The sequence below is a fragment of the Equus asinus genome, chromosome 10 (genome assembly GCF_041296235.1).
Source record: "Equus asinus isolate D_3611 breed Donkey chromosome 10, EquAss-T2T_v2, whole genome shotgun sequence".
In the NCBI taxonomy this organism is placed as follows: domain Eukaryota; kingdom Metazoa; phylum Chordata; class Mammalia; order Perissodactyla; family Equidae; genus Equus; species Equus asinus.
In genome coordinates this window covers 19,767,970-19,795,000 of record NC_091799.1, presented here as the reverse complement: position 1 = coordinate 19,795,000, position 27,031 = coordinate 19,767,970, and the positions used below count along the sequence as shown (strand labels likewise).

At 38.5% G+C, this 27,031-nt stretch overlaps 1 protein-coding gene across 13 annotated transcripts in view; it reads right to left on the bottom strand.

Annotated features, from left to right (window-relative positions):
• The window catches only part of MAPKAP1 (MAPK associated protein 1), a 231,373-nt gene that overhangs the window by 177,616 nt on the left and 26,726 nt on the right, over positions 1-27,031 (bottom strand). For 9 of the 13 annotated variants that reach the window (XR_011506228.1, XR_011506229.1, XM_014840673.3 and 6 more), the window contains exons 2-4: positions 25,275-25,602; positions 22,744-22,833; positions 10,574-10,722 (exon numbers count right to left, since the gene is read on the bottom strand). The exons of 1 other annotated variant lie outside the window; for it this stretch is intronic. Coding sequence is in view for 7 of the 12 variants with exons in the window: in XM_014840673.3 (XP_014696159.1) it covers positions 10,574-10,722; positions 22,744-22,833; positions 25,275-25,533 (498 nt within the window). In the remaining 5 variants the exon portion in view is untranslated. Of the gene's footprint in view, positions 1-1,044; positions 1,185-10,573; positions 10,723-22,743; positions 22,834-25,274; positions 25,603-27,031 lie in introns of all 13 variants that reach the window. 3 more of the 13 variants (XM_070518747.1, XM_070518748.1, XM_014840672.3) reach the window with 3 other exon arrangements.

Sequence of the window (27,031 nt, the reverse complement as noted above, 5' to 3'; positions counted from 1 at the left end):
CTTTCTGTGAAGCTTTAGTTCCCATTCCCACAATGGTAATAACAATAATATCCACATTCAGGAATGTTGTGGGGACTGACAAGCCACTGTATACAAAGGGCCCATTACAGGGCCTGGTACAAAAGAGGAACTCAATAAAACACAGTTACGGTGATAATGATAAAACTTCCTTAAAAGGGGGTTTAAACCCCATAAGCTAGATTACAAGGATTTTGCTTCTAAAGGAAAACAATAATATCATAAAAAATACTTGTCTTAACGCTATGCACTTAATAAGATAGGGGGGAAAAAGGTTACCATGGCTGAAAAAAAACTCCAGCAAGTTATTGTTTTGATGCCATAATTAGGAAGGGAAGATGAAAGTCAGCAAAACCACACTTTTAGAAAAGTGGTTATTAGATTTTCTTCTTTCCACTGTGGAAAAAGTCCTTCCTGTTGAAGAAGGCAGTGAAATTTTATCACAGCTATTGCTATTCATAAATCTTATATCTATTTTAATTCAATCTGGCCCTAGCCTCTGAGTCGCTGCACCACAATTTGATTACTATAACCATACTTTTTAACTGCTGTCAGGAAAGACAGCGCCTTATACAAACATCTGCCGGAACACATGCCTGCGTTCTCCAGCACCGGCCTTAAATCACGCGCCGGTGATGAATCTTTATCTGACACTAATACTTTTTAACTTCATACAGACAATTAAAATGAATTGTAGCTAAATGCACATATAACAAATCAATTTAATCTTTGGTTGCATAGTAGCATATTTTGCAAATTTCCTAAACTTACTTTCTTACATGTATCTTTGTCTAGGTGTTAAAACTTCAATTTAACAGAAAGGAGTGGAGATAAAACACTGCTCTTATGATACTGCCATGTAGTTGCAATCTTGAAGAGTAATGACATTTGAAATTTACCATTGCCATTTAAAAAACTTCCACATTTATGTGTGGAGAGTGCCATGCTGGGCTTCATTGTAAGAATGACCAAAGTTGAGTCTCTGCCCTCTAGGAATTAATACAATCAAAATTCAGACAAACCCACCTAGGAAAACAAACTGGAAGAACATCACTGCCGCCTCCACACTCCCACGGTCTTCTGTATCGATCTCTACTCCAGTACTTCTCACAGTCAATCCACTGCTAGTTGTTCACGGGTCTGTTCCTCTGCTCAATCAGATGCACCTGAAGTCATGGACCATCGTCAGTCTCCAGCACAGGGCACAAGCCTGACTATGAAGAGTGGTTCATCCACTTGTTGGCTATAAGGACACTCGTATCTTCAAATTCCTCCAGGGCAGTCAGTCCTGTTTTTATCTATCAGTGCCTATACATAGCCGTTATGTAATAAACATTTGAAATGAAGCAGTATACTGTGGGTGCTTAGTAAATAATTTGTTGGATGGACAGACGGACTAATGAATCCCCTCTATACACCAGGAAGATCAGTGGAAAAAAAATTGTGGGATATAGACTAGATTCTAAAGTGCAAAGCATTACTTCCTTCCCCAGCCCCAATATCTCATTATTTCTTTTTTACCTGCAAGAAAATTGAGGCTTACAAGATGCAGTAACCGACACAACAGATGCAACGGATAATAAGATTTAAACCAGTCTGTCAGATTTCAACTCCTCTGGTAAAGGGAATATTCTTTTGTTTTTAAATTCTGAAAAATTTCAATTATTAACAGTGTTTCCTGTTTCCTCCATAACAATGGCTGTGAAAGGGTCTAGGAAAGACAGCTGTAGTAGTGGAACAAGGAAAGGAGTTGGATACCAACTCTGCCACATACTAGTAGGGTATCCCTAAGCAAGTCACTTTCTCTTTCTGAGGCTCAGTTTCTTCATCAGTAAAATAGAGATAATACTCTCTACATCACAGTTTTGTTATGATCAATTAAAAGAGGAAAGTGCCAATATATATGTAGAAGATCAAATCTTAAAGAGTTCAAGTTTTCCCATCTATAACCTTCTACATGTCCCCGATGTCAATCGCTTCCCTAATCACAAAGATAACCTTAAAGCCAAAAGGAATCCAAGAGGTCATCTAAGCCAAGTTCCTCATTCTAAACATGCAGAAACCGAGGCTCAGAGATGGGAAGTGACTTGTCCCAGACCCCGAGTATGGCCAGGGCTAAAACTCACACCTTCTGATTCCGTATCTGTGTTCTTTCTACCACACGGTCTTCCAGTTCTGGAACTCAAGTTTCCACTTTTGTAAATGTGAATGTCATTAAGAATGAAAATAAAAATCTCTGAGAATCAGAACATCTAGACTCTATGCCCAGTTAGGTGACCCTAGGCCTTGATTTCTCTGGATAGTTGTCTTCAACAGAGTAAAATCAGGGCCGGTCCGGTGGCGCAGCGGTTAAGTGCGCACGTTCTGCTTTGGCGGCCCGGGATTCGCCAGTTCAGATCCCGGGTGCAGACATGGCACCGCTTGGCACACCATGCTGTGGTAGGCGTCCCACGTATAAAGTAGAGGAAGATGGGCACGGATGTTAGCTCAGGGCCAGGCTTCCTCGGAAAAAAAGAGGAGGATCGGCAGCAGATGTTAGCTTAGGGCTAATCTTCCCCCCAAAAAAAGAGTAAAATCAGGGCCTAGTACTCTGAGGGACAAGAAAATCTCTCTATTGCAAATTACACACAGCAAGGTACCCCAGATGAGGAGGCTGAGCCTAACACTCCACCGTCCCCAGTCCTCATCACACCTAGGATCGTCTCCTAAGCCTTCCCTGGGACCTCAGTGCTTGACATTCAGTCCAACCAGATTCATCTGCTAATCTGGTAATTAATTAGCTAGGAAAAAGGCAGTACTACACCAGAAATCTTGTTATAACAAAAATATCCATGTTTTACCTCTTAGTGCCTTAACCTTCAAGAATTACAATCAATATATTTTCTTAAATGACACCTGACATCTGCCTCACTTAAAATTACTCTCTCACTTTCTCCTCTTAACGGCCTAGTGAACTGGGTTGGGCATCTGAGAATACAGATCTGTTTCAGAGAAGTGAATGACTTCTGGGGCGATTCCTTAGCCAGAGTTCCAAAGCCGTTTGCAAAGTGGGAACAACGAAGAGGCTCCTGGCTCCCAGCCCGCTCTCCTCAGAAACCGCTCACTCAATGCCCCAAATGCAAACCAAACAAGCAGGATGCACCACACCCCCTCCAAAAAAGGATATGTGTAGTGTCTTCAAGAACATGGTAACAGGCTGTGATCTGTAGTCAACAGGCCCAAACCTGCTCACAATGGTTAATGTCCACCTCATCCTTGGCCCTCTCTCAGTGCTTCCTAATTCAGGGCTGGTATCATCATTCACCCAGTTCTCCACTCAGAATCGTCCTTGAAACTCCTTTCTCCCCCATTCTCTGACATCTAATCCATCATCAAGTCCTACCACTTTTACCTACTAAATATCTCTTGAATTCAACCACTCCTTCTCCATCACCAATAAGTAAGCCCAAGTTACCATCTCTCTTACCCGACCACTGCAAGTTTCTTGACTGGTCTCTCTGTCCTCATAAACACTTCAAGTGTATTCTCTTCAGCACAGCTCCAGTGATCTTTTCAAAACACAAATCTGATTATCTCACCTCCTCATTTAAATTTGTTCAAGGCTTTCCAGTGCTCTTAGGTTAAAGGGGACACTTCCACCAGCCATACCTGGTCTGCCCCTGTAGACCTCGCACCACACTCTACCTCACCCTTGGGTCTCCAGTCACACAGCCTTCTTACAGTTCCTCAAAACTGCCAAGCTCCCCCTTGCCTCAGTCTCTCTGTACATCCTTTCTCCTCCCTCTTCCTCTAGTTAGCTCTTACTCATCCTTCTGCTCTCAGGTCAAGAGTCACTTTCACAGGGATACCATCCTCGATGCCCTAGAACTAGAAGTAGGTCAAATGCCCTACGATAACACTCTCAAAGCCCCAAGAACCTCTGCTGGAAGTTGGTGTTTAATTCACAGTGATTATACTCTGATTGCAATTTTACATTTAGTGTTGTGATTATTTACATAACATCTATCTTCCTGCCAAGAGAAGAATTTCCGTGAGGTCAGAAACCAGGTCTGTTTCTGCTTACCACTGTATCCACATTTTACTTAACAGTGCCTAGTACACAGAATACCCTCACTAAATATGACGTCAATGAACAGCAATGTGGTCAAAGGAAAGGAAACTAACATATCTCTCAGCACTGGGCATGCATCAGGCACCTTGCTGCGTATGCATTTCTCATTTACATTAAGTGCTCACAACATTTTAAGATAAGTATCATTAACCTCATTTTACAGACATGAATACAGGCTCAAAGAGGCAAAATGATTTGATCAACATGACACAGCAAGTAAATGGTAAAGCTGGAATTCTAACCCAAGCCTGACAAACATGTTCTTTTCACTACAAAATTCTGCCTTCCTTTGAGAAACCTCTAAGCAAATGACGAATTCTACTTCTGATGGCAATTTCTAGAAGATGGCTCCACAACCAGAGGAAGCCACCACAGACTGGCAGGGTTCAGAACAGACTGTAGAAATGAGCCCTAGACACAAAGAGCTGAGTGGAATAAGCTAGTTTTGAGAACTTAGCCTTGAGAATTTAACTTCAGAGTAGGATGCTGGAAACACTTTTTTGTTGTTGTTCTAAGATTCCTATTTAAATCATTCTAAATACCATACAGACAAAAATCCCAAAGTCTTCCCTTGAAAGATTTTCAGAATAACGTCAAGCAAAAGGAAGAGGAATGCATTAATACAATGGCAAGGGGGAAACAATCTCAAAAAAAAGATGTTATTAAGTTAATGAATTTCATCCTTCTCTTAGTGTACCATACTGTGTAAAAAGGTACTGAAGATCTAATATCTTTCTTTAGAAATAGAACAGACTAATAAAAACTGGTCTTTGAAAAGGAAGACTAGCAAAATAGTCACAGAGACAAGTCGTCAAGAGAATAACTGCTAAGATGATGCTGGGACTTGACGTGCCTGCCTTTAAAAAGGTATGTAAAAGGAGCCGATGGAAGAGGAGACAAATAGCTCCTAATACAAAACACACAATCACTTTAGGTTTGTCTCCCTTTTCTAAAAAATTTGTCTCTTAGTGAGCACTAAGTATGTGAACCTCAGGAGCACTTTTATTGAGAAGAAGGGAGGGAAATGAGACAGTCTTATGCAGCCAACTTCCTTCTTAGCCACCTCCTGGGAGGAGGGGGGCTGGCCACCTGGGGGGGGGGGGTGGATTCAGAAGCAAGGTCAAAGGCCAGAGGGTCCTTAGGCTCAAGGCCACACCGCAGTTTAGGCAGGAATAAGCAAAAGCTGCTGTCTAGAAACATAATCAGTACTAAAAAGTCCAGGTTATAATTTTTTGGAAAGAGATCATGAAGCTAAAGTAGTTTAACATATTAGAGGGGACCATTCTCATGACAATAGCAAATATTCCAAGTTCAGATGAGGAGCATTTTCCTCTAAGTGTAATTTTTTTTTAACATGATTTCAACTCGCTGACCTTTCTGAGTCTGCAATATTTCTCAGCGGCTTCATGCTTTTCTGCAAAGTTTTAAGTGACTTTCTTTGAAGAGAGCCATTTAATGCCAATGACTGTAGAAAACATTTGTTCATAATTATCCAGACATAGGCTGGAACAATGCGGAAACAAGAGCAGCATGCAAAAATGTATTTAAGGACTATCATCCCAAAATGCTGCTAAAAGCTATTAACCAGTATGTGTTAATTGCCACAGCATTCATATTAATTTTCACTTCAGGCTCGACATTGTGGAATATTTCCCCTGATACATTTTAAACAAAGTTTAATTTAAGGAACTGCTTCTATCAACACTTATGAAAATTAACAGCCAAGCAATTAGCACTCATGAATTATCCCTTCCCCCATGCTCTCTGCAGCTTTCCTGTTAAAACAGTTGCTAACAGAGAAATGGTTACTTTCTAACAAGTTAACACAATCAAAGTCACAGTTGTCTATATGAACCAGAACTGGTTCTGCTTTTTTAAGCTTTGTCAAGGCAAACATTCTCCTTATATTTAGAGTATAATTTAGCTAAATCAAATAAGTAAGATATTTAACATTTTAGTAAACTGCCAAGCAATTACTAATACCAACCTATCTTCTCACCGGATGTTTAAGAAATAGCCATTGCCAAAAAGGAGGAAGTAATTACTAGTCTTAATCTTCCTAAAGTTAAAGGCCCAAAGCCCACTGGATTCCCTGGACTTCAACAGGAAGACGACCTGCACCCAGTCTGGTACACATCTTGTCTAACGATGCTATTCTAAACTGCCAGTTTCAAGAGCACATTCCCTCTCACTTGATCCTCTCAGCAACCTAATGAAGCACATAGGAGTTAGCAGCATCACTGGCCCCCACCCTTTACAGAGAGAGAAAGAGGCAGAAGTGGGGTATTTGTGGAATTCTTCCTATGTCTCAATCAATCCTCAGGAGGAAGATACCCTACAGTCGTCTCATTCCTCATATGAGCACTGGAGCTTCAGGAGGTTAAGAAACTAGCCTGAGGTCACACCATAAGTGGTGGAGTCAGGATTCAAACTCGGATCTCACAACAAAATAGGTCTGCTTACAAACTAAGTTACACTGCCTCTCATTGTGCCAGATGCTTTATCCCATCTGATGGTCTCATTAGCCTTGTGAGGAAGGAACTCTCATTTCTTTTCACAAGTAAAGAAAATGAGGTTGGGAGAGGTGAAAAACCTGACTGAGGTGACACAGTCGATAATCAGTACCATTCCTTTGTTTGTAACAGTATTGACAGGAAATGGGTATTTGAACTTCTGACTGATGATGGTGATGATGTCTACTGATGACGATAATACTTGCAAATCAGTTTAGCCAGAAAATGCACTAGCAAGAGCTTCTCAAGTAAGTGACTGCAATGGAAGGGAATGGAAATGGGATAGAAAGGATTGACACTTCTTAAAACATGACCTCATTTGAAACAGATGGAGAGACAGGGTGGAAATCCGCATATTCAGAGGCCCTCACATCAGTGCGAGATGTTTACTACCTATCAGAAGAGCCCACTCCCTCGTCACCTCAAAGCAACCCCTTGTCACACACAAACAACACTTCTCACAGACAGGGAAAGCAGGAGGACTGGCACAGGAAGGTTTCCAATTGTCTCAACCTCTGGAACAGAGGCTTTGTTTCGGTAGTGAGGCTATTCAGAGGTCCTGTTTCCAACAGCCCCCAAGAATTCAGGCAGATGGTTGAGCCTGGTTTTGCCTTGTCTGACTGAGCATTTCCTAAAACCACTGGCAATCTGTCTTGGACTTTTTTCAAATGATCAGTAAAGAGAGTTATTAATAATCTATGAATCTAAACAGGTCACAGAAAGCACCACAAATTTGCCAGACATAATATAAACATAATAAACCTGATCAAAAAAACTGTCAAAATTACAACAAAGCACATGCCTAAGTATAGCCTCTCTCTCAATTGCATGCCTTCAAGAAATTATTAACCAACCACAATTTTTTTTTAAGATTTTATTTTTCCTTTTTCTCCTCAAAGCCCCCCAGTACATAGCTGTGTATTTTTACTTGTGGGTCCTTCTAGTTGTGGCATTTGGGATGCCGCTTCAGCATGGCTTATGAGCAGTGCCATGTCCGCATCCAGGATCCGAACCGGTAAACCCTGGGCCGCCAAAACCGAGTGTGCGAACTTAACCACTTGGCCATGGGGCCGGCCCCAACCAATCACAATTTTTAAAAATTAAATTATTAACCAGCTACAGAAACCAAAAATCATCTGGAAGTATTCACATTACTTTGGCACAATAGCTAAGAGATGCTTATCCTTAAAGTCACTAAACCTAAGAACAATCCAGTTTGCACAAACCATTAAAGATACTAGATGTGCTAGCTTAACTACGATGTAATTGTAAAGCCATACCAAAAGCAAAATCCTTTTCTCAAATCTAACGCTAGTTTAATCTTGAGGAGGATTTCACAGCAGTTAGTCTCCTGAGGAAATACATAATTAAGTAGTTTTTTAGCATATTTAATTAGACCCCAAACTCTTCCCTGTCCCTTTCTCTCCCCAATTATGTACCATTTGCCCAAGAGACCTAAGCAACTCAGTTAATTATGTAAATAAGGCAAGCATTATTCCCAAGAAAAGCATTGTGAATATTTGTAGGGGGAAAAAATGTACATATTTTAGTGGCTATAACAAACCTTTGCAGAAAACAAAAAAATAGGACTATCAAAATACACGGGAAACCCTTATATTTGAGGCAAAAAGCATGGAGTTCAATGACAAGATGGTGAATCATTAAAACAGGACACTCCTTAAATATGAGCTGAATAAAAATAAAATAATTTTAAGTTACAACAGTAACAAAAATTTAGTGCTGAACGTCAAATGATTTATGAGAAGAATCAATCTGGAAATTATTAAAGTCGACTCTCACAGAAAAGCCTTTATTATCAGGGGGTTGACATGATCTTAACTCTAGAGGCAGCCATAGTGCTGTTATAACTACTACAATCCCATTATTATGCAATCACAAAATGCTAATTTGATCATTTTGAGGTGTTATTTGAATAGTCATTTTAATTTCTAGGTTACAAAAAGGCTTGACTCAAGTATAATTCTCTATTAATCATTGAGATGTCATTGAATATCATATTGATGCATTTCACAAAGATAAAGAAAGACTAATTTAATATGTACAGTACAATATCCTTCAAATATTAGCCACTTTCATTACATATCTGCCAAATGCATCAATATTAAATAATAGATGAGAACAAGGGTTTAATTGTGTTTTAGCAATCGTACTATGTAGGAATAATAATAAAATAGCACCGCATCACAAGATAGACTTATCGATATATAAATCTTTCTTAATCAACGTGTAATGGTAACTGCCCCATGCTCAGATCCTTTCCTGATTACAAATGACTTGATACGACAAAAGCATCAAAAGTCTTAAGCATAAACACATCTAGCAAAAATAATTCCTTTGTGACTGTGGAAATAGCTTTACATTTTTTTTAATTTCACCCTGGCACTTCAGAAGTTAGATATATAGCAAACAGAGCTCCCAACCTTCTGACAAATCCAAACCTAAGTAATTTATAATAGAAGCTAATGGCATAACGAGAATTCTATAATATAGTATTTTTAAAAATCTGTGCTATTTTGTTGGCATCAAAGCATTATCATGTATTAATTATTCCAGCAATTACATCCTCAAAGCATGAGACAGTATCAGGCAATGGAAGCAAAGAAATTCCAGGCACGTAACCTAATCCCAATAACTTCACATATCTAAATGAATCAATTGTAGTATTTAAGAAAAAATCCTCTACAGTCCGACTCGCCATTTTCCAGAGGCTGATGTTCCTGTCCTCTAGGGGGACCCTTCCTTCTCTTTGCTATACTCCACAAGAAGAAACAGGAGAAGGTGGCAGGCGGAAAGCTAAAGAGAAGACTTACATCAATATGCCCTCTAATTCAGTGACAGTGCTTTCATATGTTCTTTGGATGAAACTCCTAAGCATGTTAGTATTTTTATGATATTTACGCATTTTGTTTCTAGTTCTTGCTCTCATTCCCCACCAACATCAACATGGCCGATGGCCATAAATGCTTACTTAAACCTATGGAGACATGCTGAACTGTATGAGGTAAAAGCGCTTTAAAGAGAAAACATCTCCTTGCTCAAAGATGACAGCTGACAGAACCAGCACATAACCAGAACCTGAATATGAAAAATGCAAACATAAGCAAAGAGCTGTGTGTTTATTAATTGCAATGGTGTTGAAATAAGACAAATTGTATACAAGCCCTCCAGGCAACAAGCTATTACTCAGCACCCCCAACCCACTGCCAGACAGCAAACATAATGGCCATAAATATAAAAATCAACTGCACTGTCTCCTGAAAGAGGCAAGCGCAGTTCCGCTCAGATCCAGGATGGCAGGGCATGAGGGGGAGACGCTTCTGCACAGGGAAGTAAACTCCACCTAAAACAGTGGCCATTTTTCTAAAAGGAAAATAAACACACTTTAATTTTACAACTGCAAATTGTGAGAACAGGAAAAAATAAAGTCACCCTGCACAGCAAGTGTCAAACAACATTCCCTATAATGAAATACTGCCACGGAAAGCAATGGCCTAGAATTCTGAAATGAAGCTCTAACCTCAACAATTTCTGCAGTTATAACAAAGAATCAGACAAGACAATGCAAACTGCCTCCCAGAACCACTTTCAAGGCTTTCCCAACACAATTAGACCTTGATTAATCATAACTCACCTAACCCAAACCCACAAGTGCATTTAGGAGATAAAAAAGGAGAAAAATACACACACGCATATCTTAGGTCTATTTTTGTTTTAATCCTCCCAAACATACTACTGTGGAAATAACTTTAAGCCCAAACTCAGACCTTTTTATATCCTCAGTCTTAGAAAATATGAATGACATTCTATAATTACTCTGGATCACTTCCAAAACCTTAAATCTAATAATAATAATAACACCATCACCAATTCCACTCAACTGAGATTTTATTTCAGTTTCATTTTCACTTACCTTGCCATCAAATTTGGAATACTCATTAAAGGGATTATTCAGCTGCAGAGGGCACTGCTCCAGGCGCACAGATAATATGGACTGCTTTCCAGAACTTGAAGGTTTCTCTTTGAGGGACTTTTTTTCAAACAATGACTTTAACTCCTGGGCTGTGATACAAGAGAAAGATAAAAAACATCTTTTTGATTACAACACAGAGAGACAGCCTGTCTACCCTCCCCAAGAAGTCTTTCTTGGAACCTTAAGGAGGGAGTGTCCAGAAACACACGCAGGTCTGAGGTGGGCAGACAGCCCTGCACGTACTTCAGTGTTTGTGCATTGAAAAGGCAGACACTTGAAAAAACATGCAGGTCAGGATTGTCAATCTCGGACTTGGGTTTCAGGAAGGGGGCAGAGTCAGACAAACCAACAGAGCATTCTGTAAGAAAAGTATTCACAGCAGAGACCTAAGCTTTGGCCTGGCTTTGCCACTAAGAGAAATGTGACACTGGACAATTCACTAAACTCCTCTGGGCTTGTCAAACTAGATAATCTTGAAGATCTCTCCTGGCTCCAATACTATGTGATTTTGAAATTCTAGTTCTTCAAGGTCAAGGTTCACATCTTAATCCTCTCACACTTCCTAATGACACCTGGCACAAAATCTGGATGATAAACATGAGGAGGAGGAAAAGGAGAAAGAGTACTTACAATAATAGTAGCAAACATTTATTGAGCAAGCACCGTAGCTCATTGAGTCCCCATAACATGTCTATAAGATAGATACCAGCAGCATCTCAATTTTGTCAATGTGCAAACTGAAGCTAGAATATTCTGATTAGCCCCAGGCCACACAGCGAACAAGTGGCAGAGCTAAGATTTGCACCCAGCCGAGGCTCTTAGCCCTTAGGCACTAATGAACAAAGCAGACCTTCAATAAACTCTGCTGCATGAATCAACGAATAAAATAATGATTGCAGGAACTCAGATTAAATTATTATTAAATCAAAATCTTCAGCTCTTATTCATTAGTGAACCGAGACAAGTCAGTTCCATATCGTCTAAAAGATCATTTAATTTTTTAAATTAATCTCAATACCATTTAAGTTGGTAGCTAAATGAAAAGGACACGAGAGTTCATTATACTTTTTATTTTTGTGAATATTAGAAATTTTCCATATTTAAAATTTTAAATCAATCTTAGATCTTAAAATCTGCAATGAATAGGTTCAATCCCATTCCACTCTTGAGCATAGCCAAATTGAACTGAGAGAGATCAAACAGAACTCTGAAAGAGCCACTCAGAACTTTTCAACAAACCAGCGGGCAAATTTATCAAAGGAGTCCCTATAGATTTAAGTGGCAAACCAGGAGAAAAGGATCTAATTCTTTTTTAAAATGTGGCACTTGACTATCCAATTCCAGGTTCTGAATATATAAGCACATGTAAGCAACAGAGATTAAACACACATTTGAAAAAGGTTTAGATTACTATTCAAGTGGTATTTTAAATATTGGAAACATTATTCTACCTGTAATCTCTTACTGATTTTATTGCTCTACTTTGGAAAGGAATGAGCCCCCATTAAGAACCTCCCATGGGCCGGCAACAGTGCTGGGCGTTTTCATACCTGTCCTCACAACCATCCTAAGAGACAGGTTACTAGTAGCTCCACGCAGAAACGGAGGTGGAGGAAACTAAGTAACTTCGCGAAGTCACACAACTGGTATCAGTAGGGTTAGGTGTGAGGTGGTGATGTATTATATTAACTCTTCTATTCTCAGACTAATTCACACTTAGACCTCTCACCTCAACCTCTGATATTTTCCCTCTTCCTCCCTTGCTTCCTTCATCACAGAGAAATAGAAACAACCACAGAAGAAGTTCTGCATGCTCTCACCTGCATCTCCACCTGCCTTCTCTAATATCATTTGGATGAACCATCTATGCCCCTATCAGATCAGCCCCTCCTTTGTGCACTAGCTCTCATCCCCTCTTGCTGACTCAGGGGCATTACTCAAGCAATTCTCTCCCATCTCTCTTCCATTTTCAGTTTTTCCCTCTTACTGGATTAGTCACATCAGCACACAAAGATATGAAATCCTGCTCACAAAATTTTTTTTTAAAATACTCCCTTGATCCCATACTCCTTTCCAATTACTTCCTATTTTTCTGCTCCTCAAACGTTTGTCTATATTCTTGCTGTCCAATTCCTCTCCTCTCATTCATTCAAACCTACTCCAATCAGGCACTCAGGCCCCACCACTCCACCAAAGTAACTTTCATCAGGGCCACTAATGATCCCCTTGTTGCCAAATCTATTGGTCAGTCCTCATCTACAAGACCTCTTGGTAGCATTTGACACGGTTCATCACATCTTCCTTTTTTTGTTTTTTAGCACATTCTGGTTTTTTTTTTGGATTTCATTTTTCCTTTTTCTCCCCAAGCGCCCCAGTACATAGTTGTACATTCTTTGTTGTGGGTCCTTCTAGTTGTGGCATGTGGGACGCTGCCTCAGCGTGGTTTGACGAGCAGTGCCATGTCCGCACCCAGGATTCGAACCAACGAAACACTGGGCCGCCTGCAGCGGAGCGCGCGAACTTAACCACTCGGCCACGGGGCCAGCCCCACATCTTCCATTTTGAAACACTTTTTTCACTTGGTTTCTCCACTCTATCTTCGATCTAGTTCTCATCCTGTCTTTCAGGCCATTCCTACTCAGTCTCCTGGCCCATTCCTCCTCATTTTCTCCTGAATTTCTGGCATTCCTCAAAGCATAGTGCTTGAGCCTTTTCTTTGCTCTATCTACATCCCAAACCCTGGGTGATCCCACCCAGCCTTAGGTTTTTAAAGATTTTTTTATTTTTCCTTTTTCTCCCAAAGCCCCCCCGGTAGATAGTTGTGTATTTTTAGTTGTGGGTCCTTCTAGTTGTGGCATGTGGGACGCCGCCTCAGCATGGCTTGATGAGCAGTGCCATGTCCGTGCCCAGGATTTGAACTGGCGAGACCCTGGACGGCCGAAGCAGAGCACACGAACTTAACCACTCAGCCACGGGGTCGGCCCCCAAGCATTAGGTTTTTAAATACCATTCTACAAGAGGCAAAACAAAGTGGCAGTGATATAAATCAGAACAATGATTACCTCTGGGGAGTAGACTGACTAGAAAGGGGCACAAGAGAACTTTCCAGGGTATAGAAATGCCCTATACTTGACTGGGATGTTAGTTACAGAGGTATATATGTTTGTCAAAAGTCATTGAACTGTACATTTAACATCAGTACATTTCACTGTATGTAAAACATATCTCAATAAAAAATAAGTGAGTAAAAAGGGGAAACTTATTAAATAAATATCTTCCACATGCTAATAATTTCCAAATGAATATTCCTAGATCTAAACACTCCCTACAATCATAGACTCACATATTCAATTTTCTATATGACACCTCCACTTGGATGCCCAATAGGTATCTCAAACTTTACTTGTCCATAACCAAACTCTTGATCTTCCCCCAAACCTGTCTCTCCCACAATCTTCTCCTTCCCAGTTACTGGCAACTCAATCCTGCAGGCCAAAAACTTTGGAGTCCTTCTCACTCTTATCTTTCTCTCATACCCTATATCCCACCCAGCATCAGATCCTTCAAAAGATATCCAGAACCATCTCTACAGCCACCAAAGCTGGATTATTACCACCACCTTCAAATTAGTATTCTTATTTCTGCCTTTGCCTCCTCCACCCACACCCCAACCACCGTCTCTTCTCAACACAGCAGCCAATATGAGTCTTTTAAAATATGTTATAAACTTCAGAATAAGAAGAAAATTGATAAATTTGACCACATTAAAATAAAAAACTTTCGTACGGGAAAAAATTAGTGATGTAAAAAGAAAAAGTATAAACTAGGAAAGAATAAAGGTTAACATTCCTAAGACATAAAGATTCTAAAAGTAGAGAAGACATGACCAACAACTCTATAGAAAAATGGACAAGAGATAAGAAACGTCCACATAAAAAGAAATTCAGACAGGGGGCTGGCCCCGTGGCCGAGTGGTTAAGTTCGCGCGCTCTGCTGTAGGCGGCCCAGTGTTTCGTTGGTTCGAATCCTGGGTGCGGACATGGCATTGCTCATCAAACCACGCTGAGGCGGCGTCCCACATGCCACAACTAGAAGGACCCACAACTAAGAATGTACAACTATGTACTGGGGGGCTTTGGGGAGAAAAAGGAAAAAATAAAAAAATCTGAAAAAAAAAAAGAAATTCAGACAGCTCTTAAACAAATGGAAAGATGCTCAACCACATCTATAATAAGAGATATGCAAATTAAAACAACACTAAGATATCATTCCACATCTATCAGATTGGCAAAAATCTGAAAGTTTGAGGCTATGAGGAAATAGACACTCTACACACTACTTGAGGGAATGCAAAATAGCAAAACCCCTATGGAGGGCAACTTTGGCAATATTAAGGAAAATCACAAATTTACCCTTTGACCCAACAACATCACTTTCGGGCTTCTAATCTTAGATACGCTAGCAAAAAACAAACCACATACGCATAAGGCTATTCTCTGCTGTGCCATCTGCAACAGCAAAAGCCTAAAAACAATCAAATATCCCTCAAGAGGGGACTGATTGGCTCATCTGAGGGACATCCACATCAGGGAGCACTATGGAGCTGCAAAATGGAACAAAGTCTCTACATATTGCTCCTGAGTAATTCTCAGGATGTGGTGCTCAGTGAAAAAAGTGTTGCAGAAAATAGCGTGAAGTATGCTATCTTTAATCTAAAAAGAGGAAGATATGAATATAAATATGCTTATATATAGTATTAGGTGGACAGAAAAACCAAAATCTTTTTAAAAATGACTATCTACAAGAAGAGGAGACAAGAACTGAAGTTAGACTTCTCTGATTTTACCTTGTTTTATGTATTCAACTTTGGAACCATGTAAGTGTTCTATATAATTATTAAAGAAAACTAAAAGTGCAATCTCTTAAAAAAAAAGCAAAATACAATAAATGAACCCAAGTATAATATTGAGTTGGCGGTTTAACTACAAAGAGAAGAATTAATTAACTTTATCATACAGCAATCTGACTGTACATTCCCTAATGGAACATACCAAAAAGACAAAAAAAAAAACCCTCTGCTTTTACCAATCATATTGTTAGTAATAACCCTGGTATTTCTATTCTGGAACCAAGATTTTCAGCATGAAAGAAGAGATACATAAACATAAAATCAAAAAAGTTAAGTAAACACTGTGTAATCTTCAATTTGAATTGGAATTATCAGCATTAACTCACAATGTGTTTCCTCTTAAAAATTTTATTTTTTTCTGAGCTCTATCCCCTGAAAAGGCCTACAAGGGAGAAAAAACCAAGCCAGTGACCACCCCTAGAAGTCAGGCTGTGGTCTCGTAACGCCATTTACCTAAATGCTGAAAACCACCAAGACTCCCTGGGGAGTGGCTGATTCCAAATTTGGGGAAGCAAATGTGTAAGATGAGCCTGGAACATCTTGTCATCCAAAAAAATAAGGAGGCTATAAAAGATTATTGGAATTGTATCCGAAAAACTTAGCAGCCAATGTGAAGGGACTCACTACACAAAGGACAATTATAACGTCAAAAAAAGAATAACAACTGCAATGAACTGAAAAATATAAAATATGCTGTAAAAATCCAAGAGTTCACGATGATACAAAGGAAAAAACCCTCACTGGTCGTCTACTTAGGATGCTAGGGAACAAACTCTTTATTCTGAAAACTATTAACAAAGGGAAAGAATCAAGCATTTATCCTACCTTTCTTGTAGGGACTATATCTGACAATAACCAAATAATAGATTACGAAAAGTTCTTCTTTATATAAAACAAACTAATAAATGAAGAAAGACTGAATTAGAAATCACTATTTTGCAACTCCTAATGAAATAACGCATCTAGGAAAAGCCCACCAATGGCCACAAAAACCATTAGACGAAAAGCTGATGGCAGTAACTTAACAATGGATGGATAACACCTGATTCCACCATCAATCTTATCATCACAAAAAAGACAAGATATTCCATGTTTCCTAGTGTGAGGCAACAGGAAGTACACAGATGAGCATGTACAAAGTACTCTTACCAAAAATCAAACTTCAATCTGAGCAAGTTTCTAGATCTAACTAACAGTCTATAGGAAATAAAGAGGACAGAGGAACATTTTAAATTAGACTATGGGGATATAATTAGCAAAATCCAGAATGCAGGAAATTCTACTGGACAAATGACCCAGTTTCTTCAACAAATAAATTACAAGAAAAGAAAAGAGGGGCTGGCCCCATGGCTGAGTGGTTAAGTTCACGTGCTCCGCTGCAGGCGGCCCAGTGTTTCGTTGGTTCGGATCCTGGGCGCGGACATGGCACTGCTCATCAAACCACGCTGAGGAGGCGTCCCACGTGCCACAACTAGAAGGACCCACAGCTAAAATGTACAACTATGTACTGGGGGGCTTTGGGGAGAAAAAGGAAAAAAATAAAATCTTAAAAAAAAAAGAAAAGAGAACCTACAGATTAAAAAGGAAGTGAGACATGTTAACCAAAAGCAATGTGTGGACCTTAGATCTAGACTTGACCAAACGAAATGGGAGGAAAACAAAAGAATAAAGAAAAATTTGAGACAGTGAGGGAAACGTTTGATAATATTAAAGAATTCCAGCTAATATTTTGGAGAACAGTGGTACTGCAGTTTTCTTTTGTGTTAAAAAACACAAAAGTATTTAGGTACAAAATTATACGACAGTTAGGATTTGCTTAAATATAATCCGGGAGGGGAGGGGAGGTGAATGTATAAATGACACAGGACTGGCGACATGCTGATAAGGGCTGAAGCTGGGTGAGGGATGTGTGGGGGTTCATTATACCATTCTCTCTATTTTTGTATATGTTGAAATTTTCTATAATAAAAAGTTGTTTTAAAGGAAATTTAAGGCAGAAAAAAAAAGTAACTCACATATCACATCATTACTCTGATCAAATCACCTCACCCAGAGTAAAAATTAAATTCCTTACGGGACCCTCCATGATCAGGTCTCCACTACTTACTTCTCTGATCCCACTCTTCCCCTTACTTACTCTACTCTAACCAACAGGCATCCTTCCTTGCCATTTCTTGAATACATCAGGCACACTTCCACCACAGAACCTTTGCACTCGGTGTTCCCTTGTCTTAGAACGCTCACCTCCTTCATCTCCTTCAGATCTCTGCTCAACTATCACCTTCCTAATGAGGCCTTCCCTGATCACTCTATCTAAAATAGCAAAATCCCCTATCTAGCATTCATCATCCCCCTAGCTGGCTATATTTTTCTCTGTGCCACTTGTCCCATTTGGACATACTCTGTTTGTTAACTATCTCCCCCACAAGCTCAGTGAGGGCAAGGTCCGCATCTTGTTTACTCCTAGGCCTTCCCCTAGGCCTACAATAGTGCCTACCTGTCCTTGCATGTTGTAGGAGCTTAATAATTACTTGTTGAATGAATAACTCTGGACCAGAGAAGTAGAAAAACTAGTTGTGGGGCTAGGGAGCACAATGGGGAAGAAGGAAAGAGGAGATGAGCACAAAGAAGCAAAGACAGGAAAGGTCATGAGGGCCCTTCCTCCTGGTTCCAAGCCATTGATAAGGCGCAGCTGTATGTGGACTGCTCAACTTTAAGCTGCTCTTCAACTTCACTTGCTCTTTGCAACTGAAAAGTCCTAACCAATATAAACAGCTGGCAGTCCGCAACAAGCACAAAACTGAAAAAACAATAGCCTAGACATTTAATTCTCATCAGATTTATGAGACAGCACATCCTACAGCATTCAGGAAGACGAGAATGCTTATTAGAGCTAATAAGGGTTCGGTGAGTGGCTAGATACAAAATGGATATATAAAAACAACAGATTTCTTTACAAGAGCATAAGAAAGTTATGGGGAAGACGATGCTATTTATGAGGTAACATGAAATACAAAACATATAGAAATAACCTTAATAAGAAACGCAAAAGTGCAGGAACAATATGAAGACAAGACAAAATGTTGCATTCATCTACTACTATGCATACAAAAAATACACAAAAGATCACAGGACATGATTAGAATATTTAAAATATATATCCATATATAAACAGAATCTAAACTACATCAAAATGTTAACAATAGCATTTCCTCTGAATGTGAGATTATTGTTCGCTTATTTTCATTTTTATTTTTCAGATTTTCTATAATGAATTTTCTTTTTTAATATAGAGCCTTTGGTAACTTTCCTGAACCCTGGTTGTAGCTGACACACAGAGAAGGAAAGGAACGAAGGAACTCCAAAGACTCCTCAATACCCCAAGCTCCAGGAGCAGCTCCTTTCTGTCTGCAGTATGGGAAAGAATGGAGCAGAATGAAAAGACTACAGTCTTTGGGGTCAGACTGGCCAGGAAAAGAATTCTTGCTTTGCCACTTACTATTTGTAAGTAAGTAACATGGGAAAGTTACTTAGCCTCTGGGCTCCAGTTTTCTCACTTATAATACAGAAAGAAATATTAACAGCTAATTTGTTCCACTTGCATGAAGATGAAGCCAACTTAGTGGTCGGCGTATTATATACCGGTGGTCCTCAGAGCTAGTTGCTCATCAGAATCACCCAGGGAGGTTTCTGAAAAATACAGTTTTGTGGACCCCAAACTCTATCTAATTAATCAGGAATTCCACAGGTAGGGCCTAGAAATTTATATGGAATGCCATTATAACATGCACTTTTGGATGCATTTCTGATTTTTATACAGCCACTCTATCTGGGAAGCGTTGTGTTAAGAAATCAATAATAGAAGTTACATAAAGAAAACTTCAGGAAAAATCATAAAGAATTGATATAAACTACATTATTGTTTTGCATTATTATGTAACTTCATGTGTAAACAGCCTTGTCTTCCAATTAGACTTCAAACTTCTCGAGGACAGGAATCACATATTCTCCCAAGTACCCAGCACAGAATCACTAGACACAAAGAAGTTAAGGAAGAAACACTTGTTAAATGACTCAATGAATAGCAGTAACAACTAATTTTGTAAACAATATACCATACCATTTTAAAATAATAAAATTAAAAATACTAGGACCTTGACGTTATTCCTGACAAAGCTGTCTTTCAATGACACCATCTTCACATTTATCCATGCAGTTTTAGTTACAGAAATACTAAAAGGATCTTACTCTAAGGTATTTCATTTATCACGTGGTCTCATGGCATATGCATCAGTATGTTCAGAAAGAACTTCAGGGTAGGGACCAGATAGCTTCTAAGATCCCTTCCAACTCCTCTATGAAAAGGATGCATTTATGTTGTGTCTTATATATTTATTTATTGAGGTAACAGTGGTTTACACTACTATATAAATTTCAGGCATACATCATTATATTTGACTTCTGCATAGATTGCATTGTGTTCACCACCAAAAGTCTTATGCTATGTCTTAAAGGATGGACTGGATTTAGATAGAATAATCGTGGAAGAAGAATATTCCAGGGGTTGTCATTACATTCATTAACAATGATTCTTCTAGTGAGGAATGAAATAAAACTGAGATGAAAAAAACAAATGAAAGTGCCAGCCCCAGTGGCCTAGTGGTTAAGTTCTGCGTGCTCAGCTTTGGCGGTCTGGGTTCAGTTCCCAAGTCTAGACCTACACACTTGTCTGTCAATGGCCATGCTGTGACAGCGGCTCACATACAAAAAACAAAAACAAAAGGGGAAGAAGGCAGCAGATGTTAGCTCAGGGTAAATCTTCCTCAGTGGGGAAAAAAAAGGATTTTAACAAAAAGTAAATGGCAGAAAAAGAATGTGAGAATGAATAATTACCTAACCAAAATTCCCAATCAAGATCAAAAGGATTTGGCCGTGGCATTTCTTGCTGAAAGAGAGCATGTACTTGAGAGATGTGTGAAAACAGAAGGCTGCTTGGTTTGCCAGGTAGATGTTTAGTGAACAGCTGACTCCACTCTTCTAACATGTTTCAGGATGCCCAGAGTGCCAAGTTAGGGTAATGTTGGACCTAGCTTAACAAAGAATTCAAAGACATTCCTTCGTGCATTGATGAGCTTCACTCTAAGCATCAGTAGTGACCACCAGGCAGGCTCCTGGTCTGGCCAGGATCAAGGTCAACATTTCAAAGCATGGAAGGCACTTTAAGGAGCTTTTCCAGAAATAAGATCACAGAGTCAGTTATTGAAATCAGTAAGAGAGAGAAATAAGAGGGAAAGAAACCAAAGGAGAGAGAAGTATATACATATAATGGACAGTGTGGTTACAAATGAAAGCAAAAAGGGGACTGTTTATTTCTCCAGCACATTCTGTGAAGCACTGAATGGAAGTTAAAGTGGATTGCACTTCAGAGAGTGAGTGGGAGAGGAATCAAAATTTATTAGATGTATCTATTAGATTACTAGATGTAGCAAAATTTAAGTTGAAGAACTTATTTCTCACATTGTAAAAGGGGTTAATGCAGTTACATTTGAGGAGCTCTATCATCCTATATTTTACTTATTTATAATTTTTTTAAGATACGGAAGTGAAGAAGGGAAAACAAAAGGTAGCTGGAGGGAGGGGCTTAGATAAACTGGCTCTGTATTCATTGAGAGTAATAAGAAAGGCACTAAGATACATAAAAAATTTGAAGAAAGTGGATAAGATAAATGATATAAAGGTTTTCCAGTTTATGCTAAATACAACCTAGAGTAGTGTTAACAGGATCAACAGAAAAGACCAGTCTAGGGAGATTTTTTTAAGTATCAAGAGCAAAACTAAAAAGATATCCAAGAAGAACTATAGGAACTCAGAGACATGAGATATAAGAGAAAGAAGTGACTGAGATTTCTGGTTCTACACAGTCATCATTTAGAAATCATTAAGAAAATCATACCCATTGAGCACACTTGGGTTTACAATCAGAGTAGGAGAAAGCAATAACCCCTCTATGTAGTGCGGTTTAGCAGAAAGAGATTGGCCTTTAGATGCAGACAGTGCTAGATACAAAACATGGCTCAGTGCACTACCACTTCCTAGCCTTGTAACTTTAGCAATTTAAATCTCTCTGAGCTTCTGTCTCACCTATTAATGACAGCAATGACACCTACATCCTATAAGATCATTGGAGGTAATGTATAAGTGTTTAAAACAGCACTAGGTAGGTGCTGCTGTTAACAGAATAATGATTAATATTGTTAGTTGTATAAATATTACGTAGCAATGGAGCCAGTCAACAACAATTGATTGAACATCTATCACATGGTATCCCAGTGGGACTGGGAGGTGCTGAGAAGATACTGAAGACAGACTGCAGACATTTCTTGGAAAGGAGAAAAAAAGAGAAGGTCTGGGAAACATGACATAAACATTAGAAAATATTTTAATAGCATTTTATTTTGAAGTTTTTCTTTCTTTTTTTTTTTTGCTAAGGAAGATTCCCCCTGAGCTAACATCTGTTGCTAATCTTCCTCTTTTTGTATGTGAGCTGCCATACAGCATGACCACTGACAAATGGTGTAGGTCTGCACCAGGGAACTGAACCAGGCCACTGAAGTGCAGCGTGATGAGCTTAACCACTAGGACACCGGGGCTGGCCCTTGAAAAATTTTTTAAAGTCTTCTCTTCTTGCTGAGATTGAAGCTTTGAAAATATATAATATGGCCGGCTTTTTAATATATATACCATATGAACACATACTACAAATGCTAATAACACCAGCAACATAATGGTTTTTAAGCTAAAGGAAAAGAATTAGCATATATACAAAAAAGACTGTTATCACTAATGAGGCAAGGGAAAGGCCAGGTTGGAACTGCCAGGAGGAACTATAACCCAGAGGCCTATCCAAATCATAGGTACTCCTTGGCTCTAAGAACGAGATACTGGGACAACAGTCTGTACAAAATGTGCCTTGTACACATCAATTCCTGTGACCCAGAATGAAGAGTGGCCAAAAAGACAAGACCTAAAGAACACACAGCTTCAGAAGGCCAAGGCGCTCAAGTAAAGAATTCAAAGCTCAAAACACAAGAGGTAGAGACCCAGAGAATTAAAAAGATGAATTAAAAATAAAAGCTCTTATACAACAATATAAACTAAATACGTAAATCTCAAATTAACAATTAAAATTATTTTCATTTACCTGATTGCTTAGAATTTCTTTCTTTCCACTGAATATTTTTGCATTTGATCTGGTTTTGTCTCTCTTTTCGGAGTCGTTCTAATCTTTGAGCTTGAAAAGAAATATTATAACTATAAGTTTGTCAATGAAAGTTTACTATAAACAAAGACATAATTAACTACCTTTATATGAATAAAGATGTTTTATATTGCATATGTAGAGAAAAAGTCATAAAATTTTAAAGGTGGCACCCCTGAAAAGCAAATACCAACAAAAACATGAAAATATTCTTGATTTATAATTGAAATTAGAGGATATAAAACATTAATAGAGATCATAAAGATAGTATTAACATGGAAGAGAATAATAAAATGTGAAAACTTCTGTGATTAATATGACATTTCATTATATAAATCATTAATAACGGTCTTAAAGGAATTTTAATGCACAAATGAACTGAAGTGAATATTACATTACAGGAATAAAATTACTGTTATGAATTACTCTACCCGTTTCAAAAATTAAAGATAAATGAACTCAGACTAGACTATTAAAGTTTTAAATATAAAATCCTTTATCTAAAAATCATGAAAATTATAAAATGTCAAAGCTATATAAATTAGCATAGCTTTTCTTCAGTGGGCTGAAACAGTTTATAGGTAGTAAAATAAATGATTTGTATCTTTGTAACATTAGTCAAATCTTAAAAAGAACTATTTTTCTTATACAAAATTTTAAGATATGCTGAAAGGATTAAAAAGCAAATTCCTTGGTCACTAGGACACCCCACAATCTTTATTAATTATTAGCATCTAAGTGCTATCTTAAGACAGCCCAACAATAATAACAAAAGCATCACCTAAAATTACGCATTTGTGATTATATTACTACTGGCTGATCAACCTTCAAAATCAGTGAGCTGATCTTTGAAAGACATACTGTCCAGATACATTAACAGTAGCTGCCACGGAGACCACAATGGAAAAGAAAATCACAAATGATGCCATCTCCTGAAATTAGTTTTCTCTGCTAATCTTCAACTCCCTATTCTAGCACAATGATAATAAAAAATAAACAAAATAAATTTCTCTTTCAACCACTTTCAAGGCAGGAAATCATACACTCCTGCCTCAGCAATGTGGTAGGAAATACTGAAGCTTATCTCACCAGAAATTTAAACTATGCTGGCAAAAGCATTCTGACAATGTCACTATATCTAACCAAATTCCACTGAAGAAAAATACATTCAATTGCAATTAATAAATGTGAAGGGTACAGCCAAAGTAATATAATCATAAAGCTCTCAATTTAGCAGCATTCTCCTACTGAAATCCATTCAACCTGTCATATAAGATATCATCTCAATAACTTGCAAGGAAGTCAGTTTCAACTAGGGAACTGAGAATCAATGGTTCTAAATTATATTCAAACCTTCACTCAAATCCTATTTTGATAAAAGTTCTTTTAGATACTGGGAAATGCTATTAATTATTTTCATCATGAGAGCAAATTATTCTCTGTAGATGTCACAGAATGCTGAATTCTGAACCAAAACCTTACCATGACTTTCCCTGTAAATTGTACCCTCTCTCCCTGCAGTACTCCTTTACGTATATTTTATGTTTGGACTATGAAAATAAACATGTGTTTTCAGTGTTGTACTACATCTCAAGCACTACTTTTCCTGGTAATTAGCAGGTTACTGCTACTGATTAGGAGATTATATTTTCTGATTATGTAAAAAAAAAATTATCTCCTAGAGTACTTTGTCATATTAGAACTACAATATATATTCTAAATAATTTATCTGAGTAAAAGCCTTGGTTCATCACATTTCCCTTGAAAGGCTTCCAAAAAATATAAGCTGGAAAATGGGCAACGATAAGCTTTTAAAAGCTAATGACTAGAAATATATATATATACACACACCCCCCCAAAACTTGAGCATTTTCAAGCCACAAAGATCAAAGGGTAGAGATCAACTTAAGAAAATAAAGGTAACATATCATAAACGGGGGCACCTTTTCTCATCTCACACCCACTGTAGGAATTCCTATTAAAAGCAGCCCTAATATTCAGCTGTCTCCCTCCAATTCCCACCCCCACCCCCACTTCCTCCAGTGGCAAGAACTGTCTCAGGCAGCAGTACTCTTTGGCTGGTCAGCTCTCTGTATTAAAGGTTCTTTATGATGTCAACCTGAAATCTGCCTTCAGGTAGTCTACCTACTGGGACTAACGTTGCTCCGTGAAGACACTGCAAACAAGTCCACTTCCCTTTCTACATGACTTTCTAGAAACAGAACATCCAACATGCCTCTCATAGCCAACTTTTTCACTGATTCGTCTTCTATTTCCTTCTAATAGCATCGTTCCAGAGGTTCTATTCACAGTCACAGTGATGGAGACGCTGCTTAGACTCAGTGTAATACATTCATATTCCTGTTAATATATGGAAACTTTCCCCATTAAACCTATTCCAACATTATGCATTAGTCTGTAAGATTGTTTACTGATTTAAAACTCAGAAGACATGACTAAAAGGCAATGTTTACCTGTATTTGAGCGTCTTCTAATACCAAAGTCCCAACTTGAGGTAATATCGACTGACTGGGCATATACATAGCCCTGAGTCTCACCATTGCTTCCCTGAATTTCTGACCCACTGTCTCCAGGCATTGAAGGAGGATGAATCTTCTCTAGGTCAACATCATGATCAATGAGAACCATCTCACACATTCCTGTGTCATCACTGGTCACATGTGACTGTCGAATATGAGCTAGAATGATAGTTGGATTGTCCAAGAAGGCCATCCTTTCTGTGGGCCAATTTCCTTAAAAGGCTATTTTCTCCTCTTCATATTGTTTCACGGGCTCACCTACCTAGAAACATGATGTACACAGCAATATTTAAGAATAAGGCAGAAAATGACTGGATCATTTTTCAAACAACTTCAATGTGGTAGAATGCTACCCTGAAAATCAACATTCATCCCTGTACCTAGGAGCTTAAAAAGATTAAGTCTAAGCTGAAAGGAAATCCTTATAAGCACTAGGGGCTACAGCTCTAGTCAATGAGATCTCCATGGTATCAGAGAGGATGGCTTGCTCTCTTGCAAAACAAATAACAGTAACTTCTTAGGCCGCTCAAAGCACATAACTACTGTTAAAACAATAAATTTTTCTTTCTTTCTCCCTTCGTCCCATGCGGTCTTCTCATTACTTTACAAGGTGATGGGGGAACAAGTTGTATTTTCCACAAATGATGTGCTAAAGTATGAAACTATGTTTCTTCAGTTTACTTCCCTCTCTCCTGTCATACGGTTGTCAAGTGTCTTAAAGGGCACAGGTGATGCTTTCTGAGTTACTAGGAATTTTACAAAAATGTAACAGCAAAGTAATTTTGTTCAATAAATATATTTTCCTTTCTTCTAAGATAGCATTGTGCTTTTAGAATAAAACTTATTAATCAAAGTTGTCTGCTACCAGATTAATTTCTTATTTTAGAAACCTAATTATACGAACTGCTTCCTGAACCCTGTTAAAACCGTAATGATGTTTATTCTGGGAACAAGATGGTATGCCCTCAGTTAAATGGGAATACTCAACAAAGACAATATTACAGAAGCATGGTTAGGAACCTAAGGCCCTACAGGCGGAGCTGGGTTCAAATCCTGGCCCTACCACTTGCTAGCTATGTGGTCTTGGTCAGAATAACCCTTACCTCTTTAAACCTATTTTGTCTCTTCATTTATAAAATGGGGGTTCAGGGATGAGAGGATATATAGGAGATAATGCAGGTAAAGTGCTCAAAAGAATACCATGCACATAATTAAATATTAGCTGCTATTAATAATGATGATGATGGTAAAAATATTACCAACTTCAGCTTACAATTCTTCTTTAAAGTAACCCTAAAATATATCAACAATCCATCCTTCTTTAGCAAGCTCACAGCAGGTAAATAACAGTGTGCTTCCTTTGTGACAGAGAACTCTGCAGGTCATCTGGGTCACCTTCCTGCTCCTCTAAAATCATTATGAAGTGCAAGGAACATGAAAGCTGGACTGAATATGTTCCTAGGAACAGTCCTAGAAGACATGTATTTTTAGAAAGACTTATAATGCCAGATTTTCTTGTCATTTGTTTCTCCTAGAAAAGGAACAGAGGGGGAAATCTAGTTAATAAACCATTATGGTTAACTAAGGTTTTAAAAATTTTTGTCTGGTAACATATCATTCTATGGAGATCACTTGGTGAATCTCAAAATAGAGACATTGAAATCAAGAGGAAGTTCAACTGAGGAGCATCT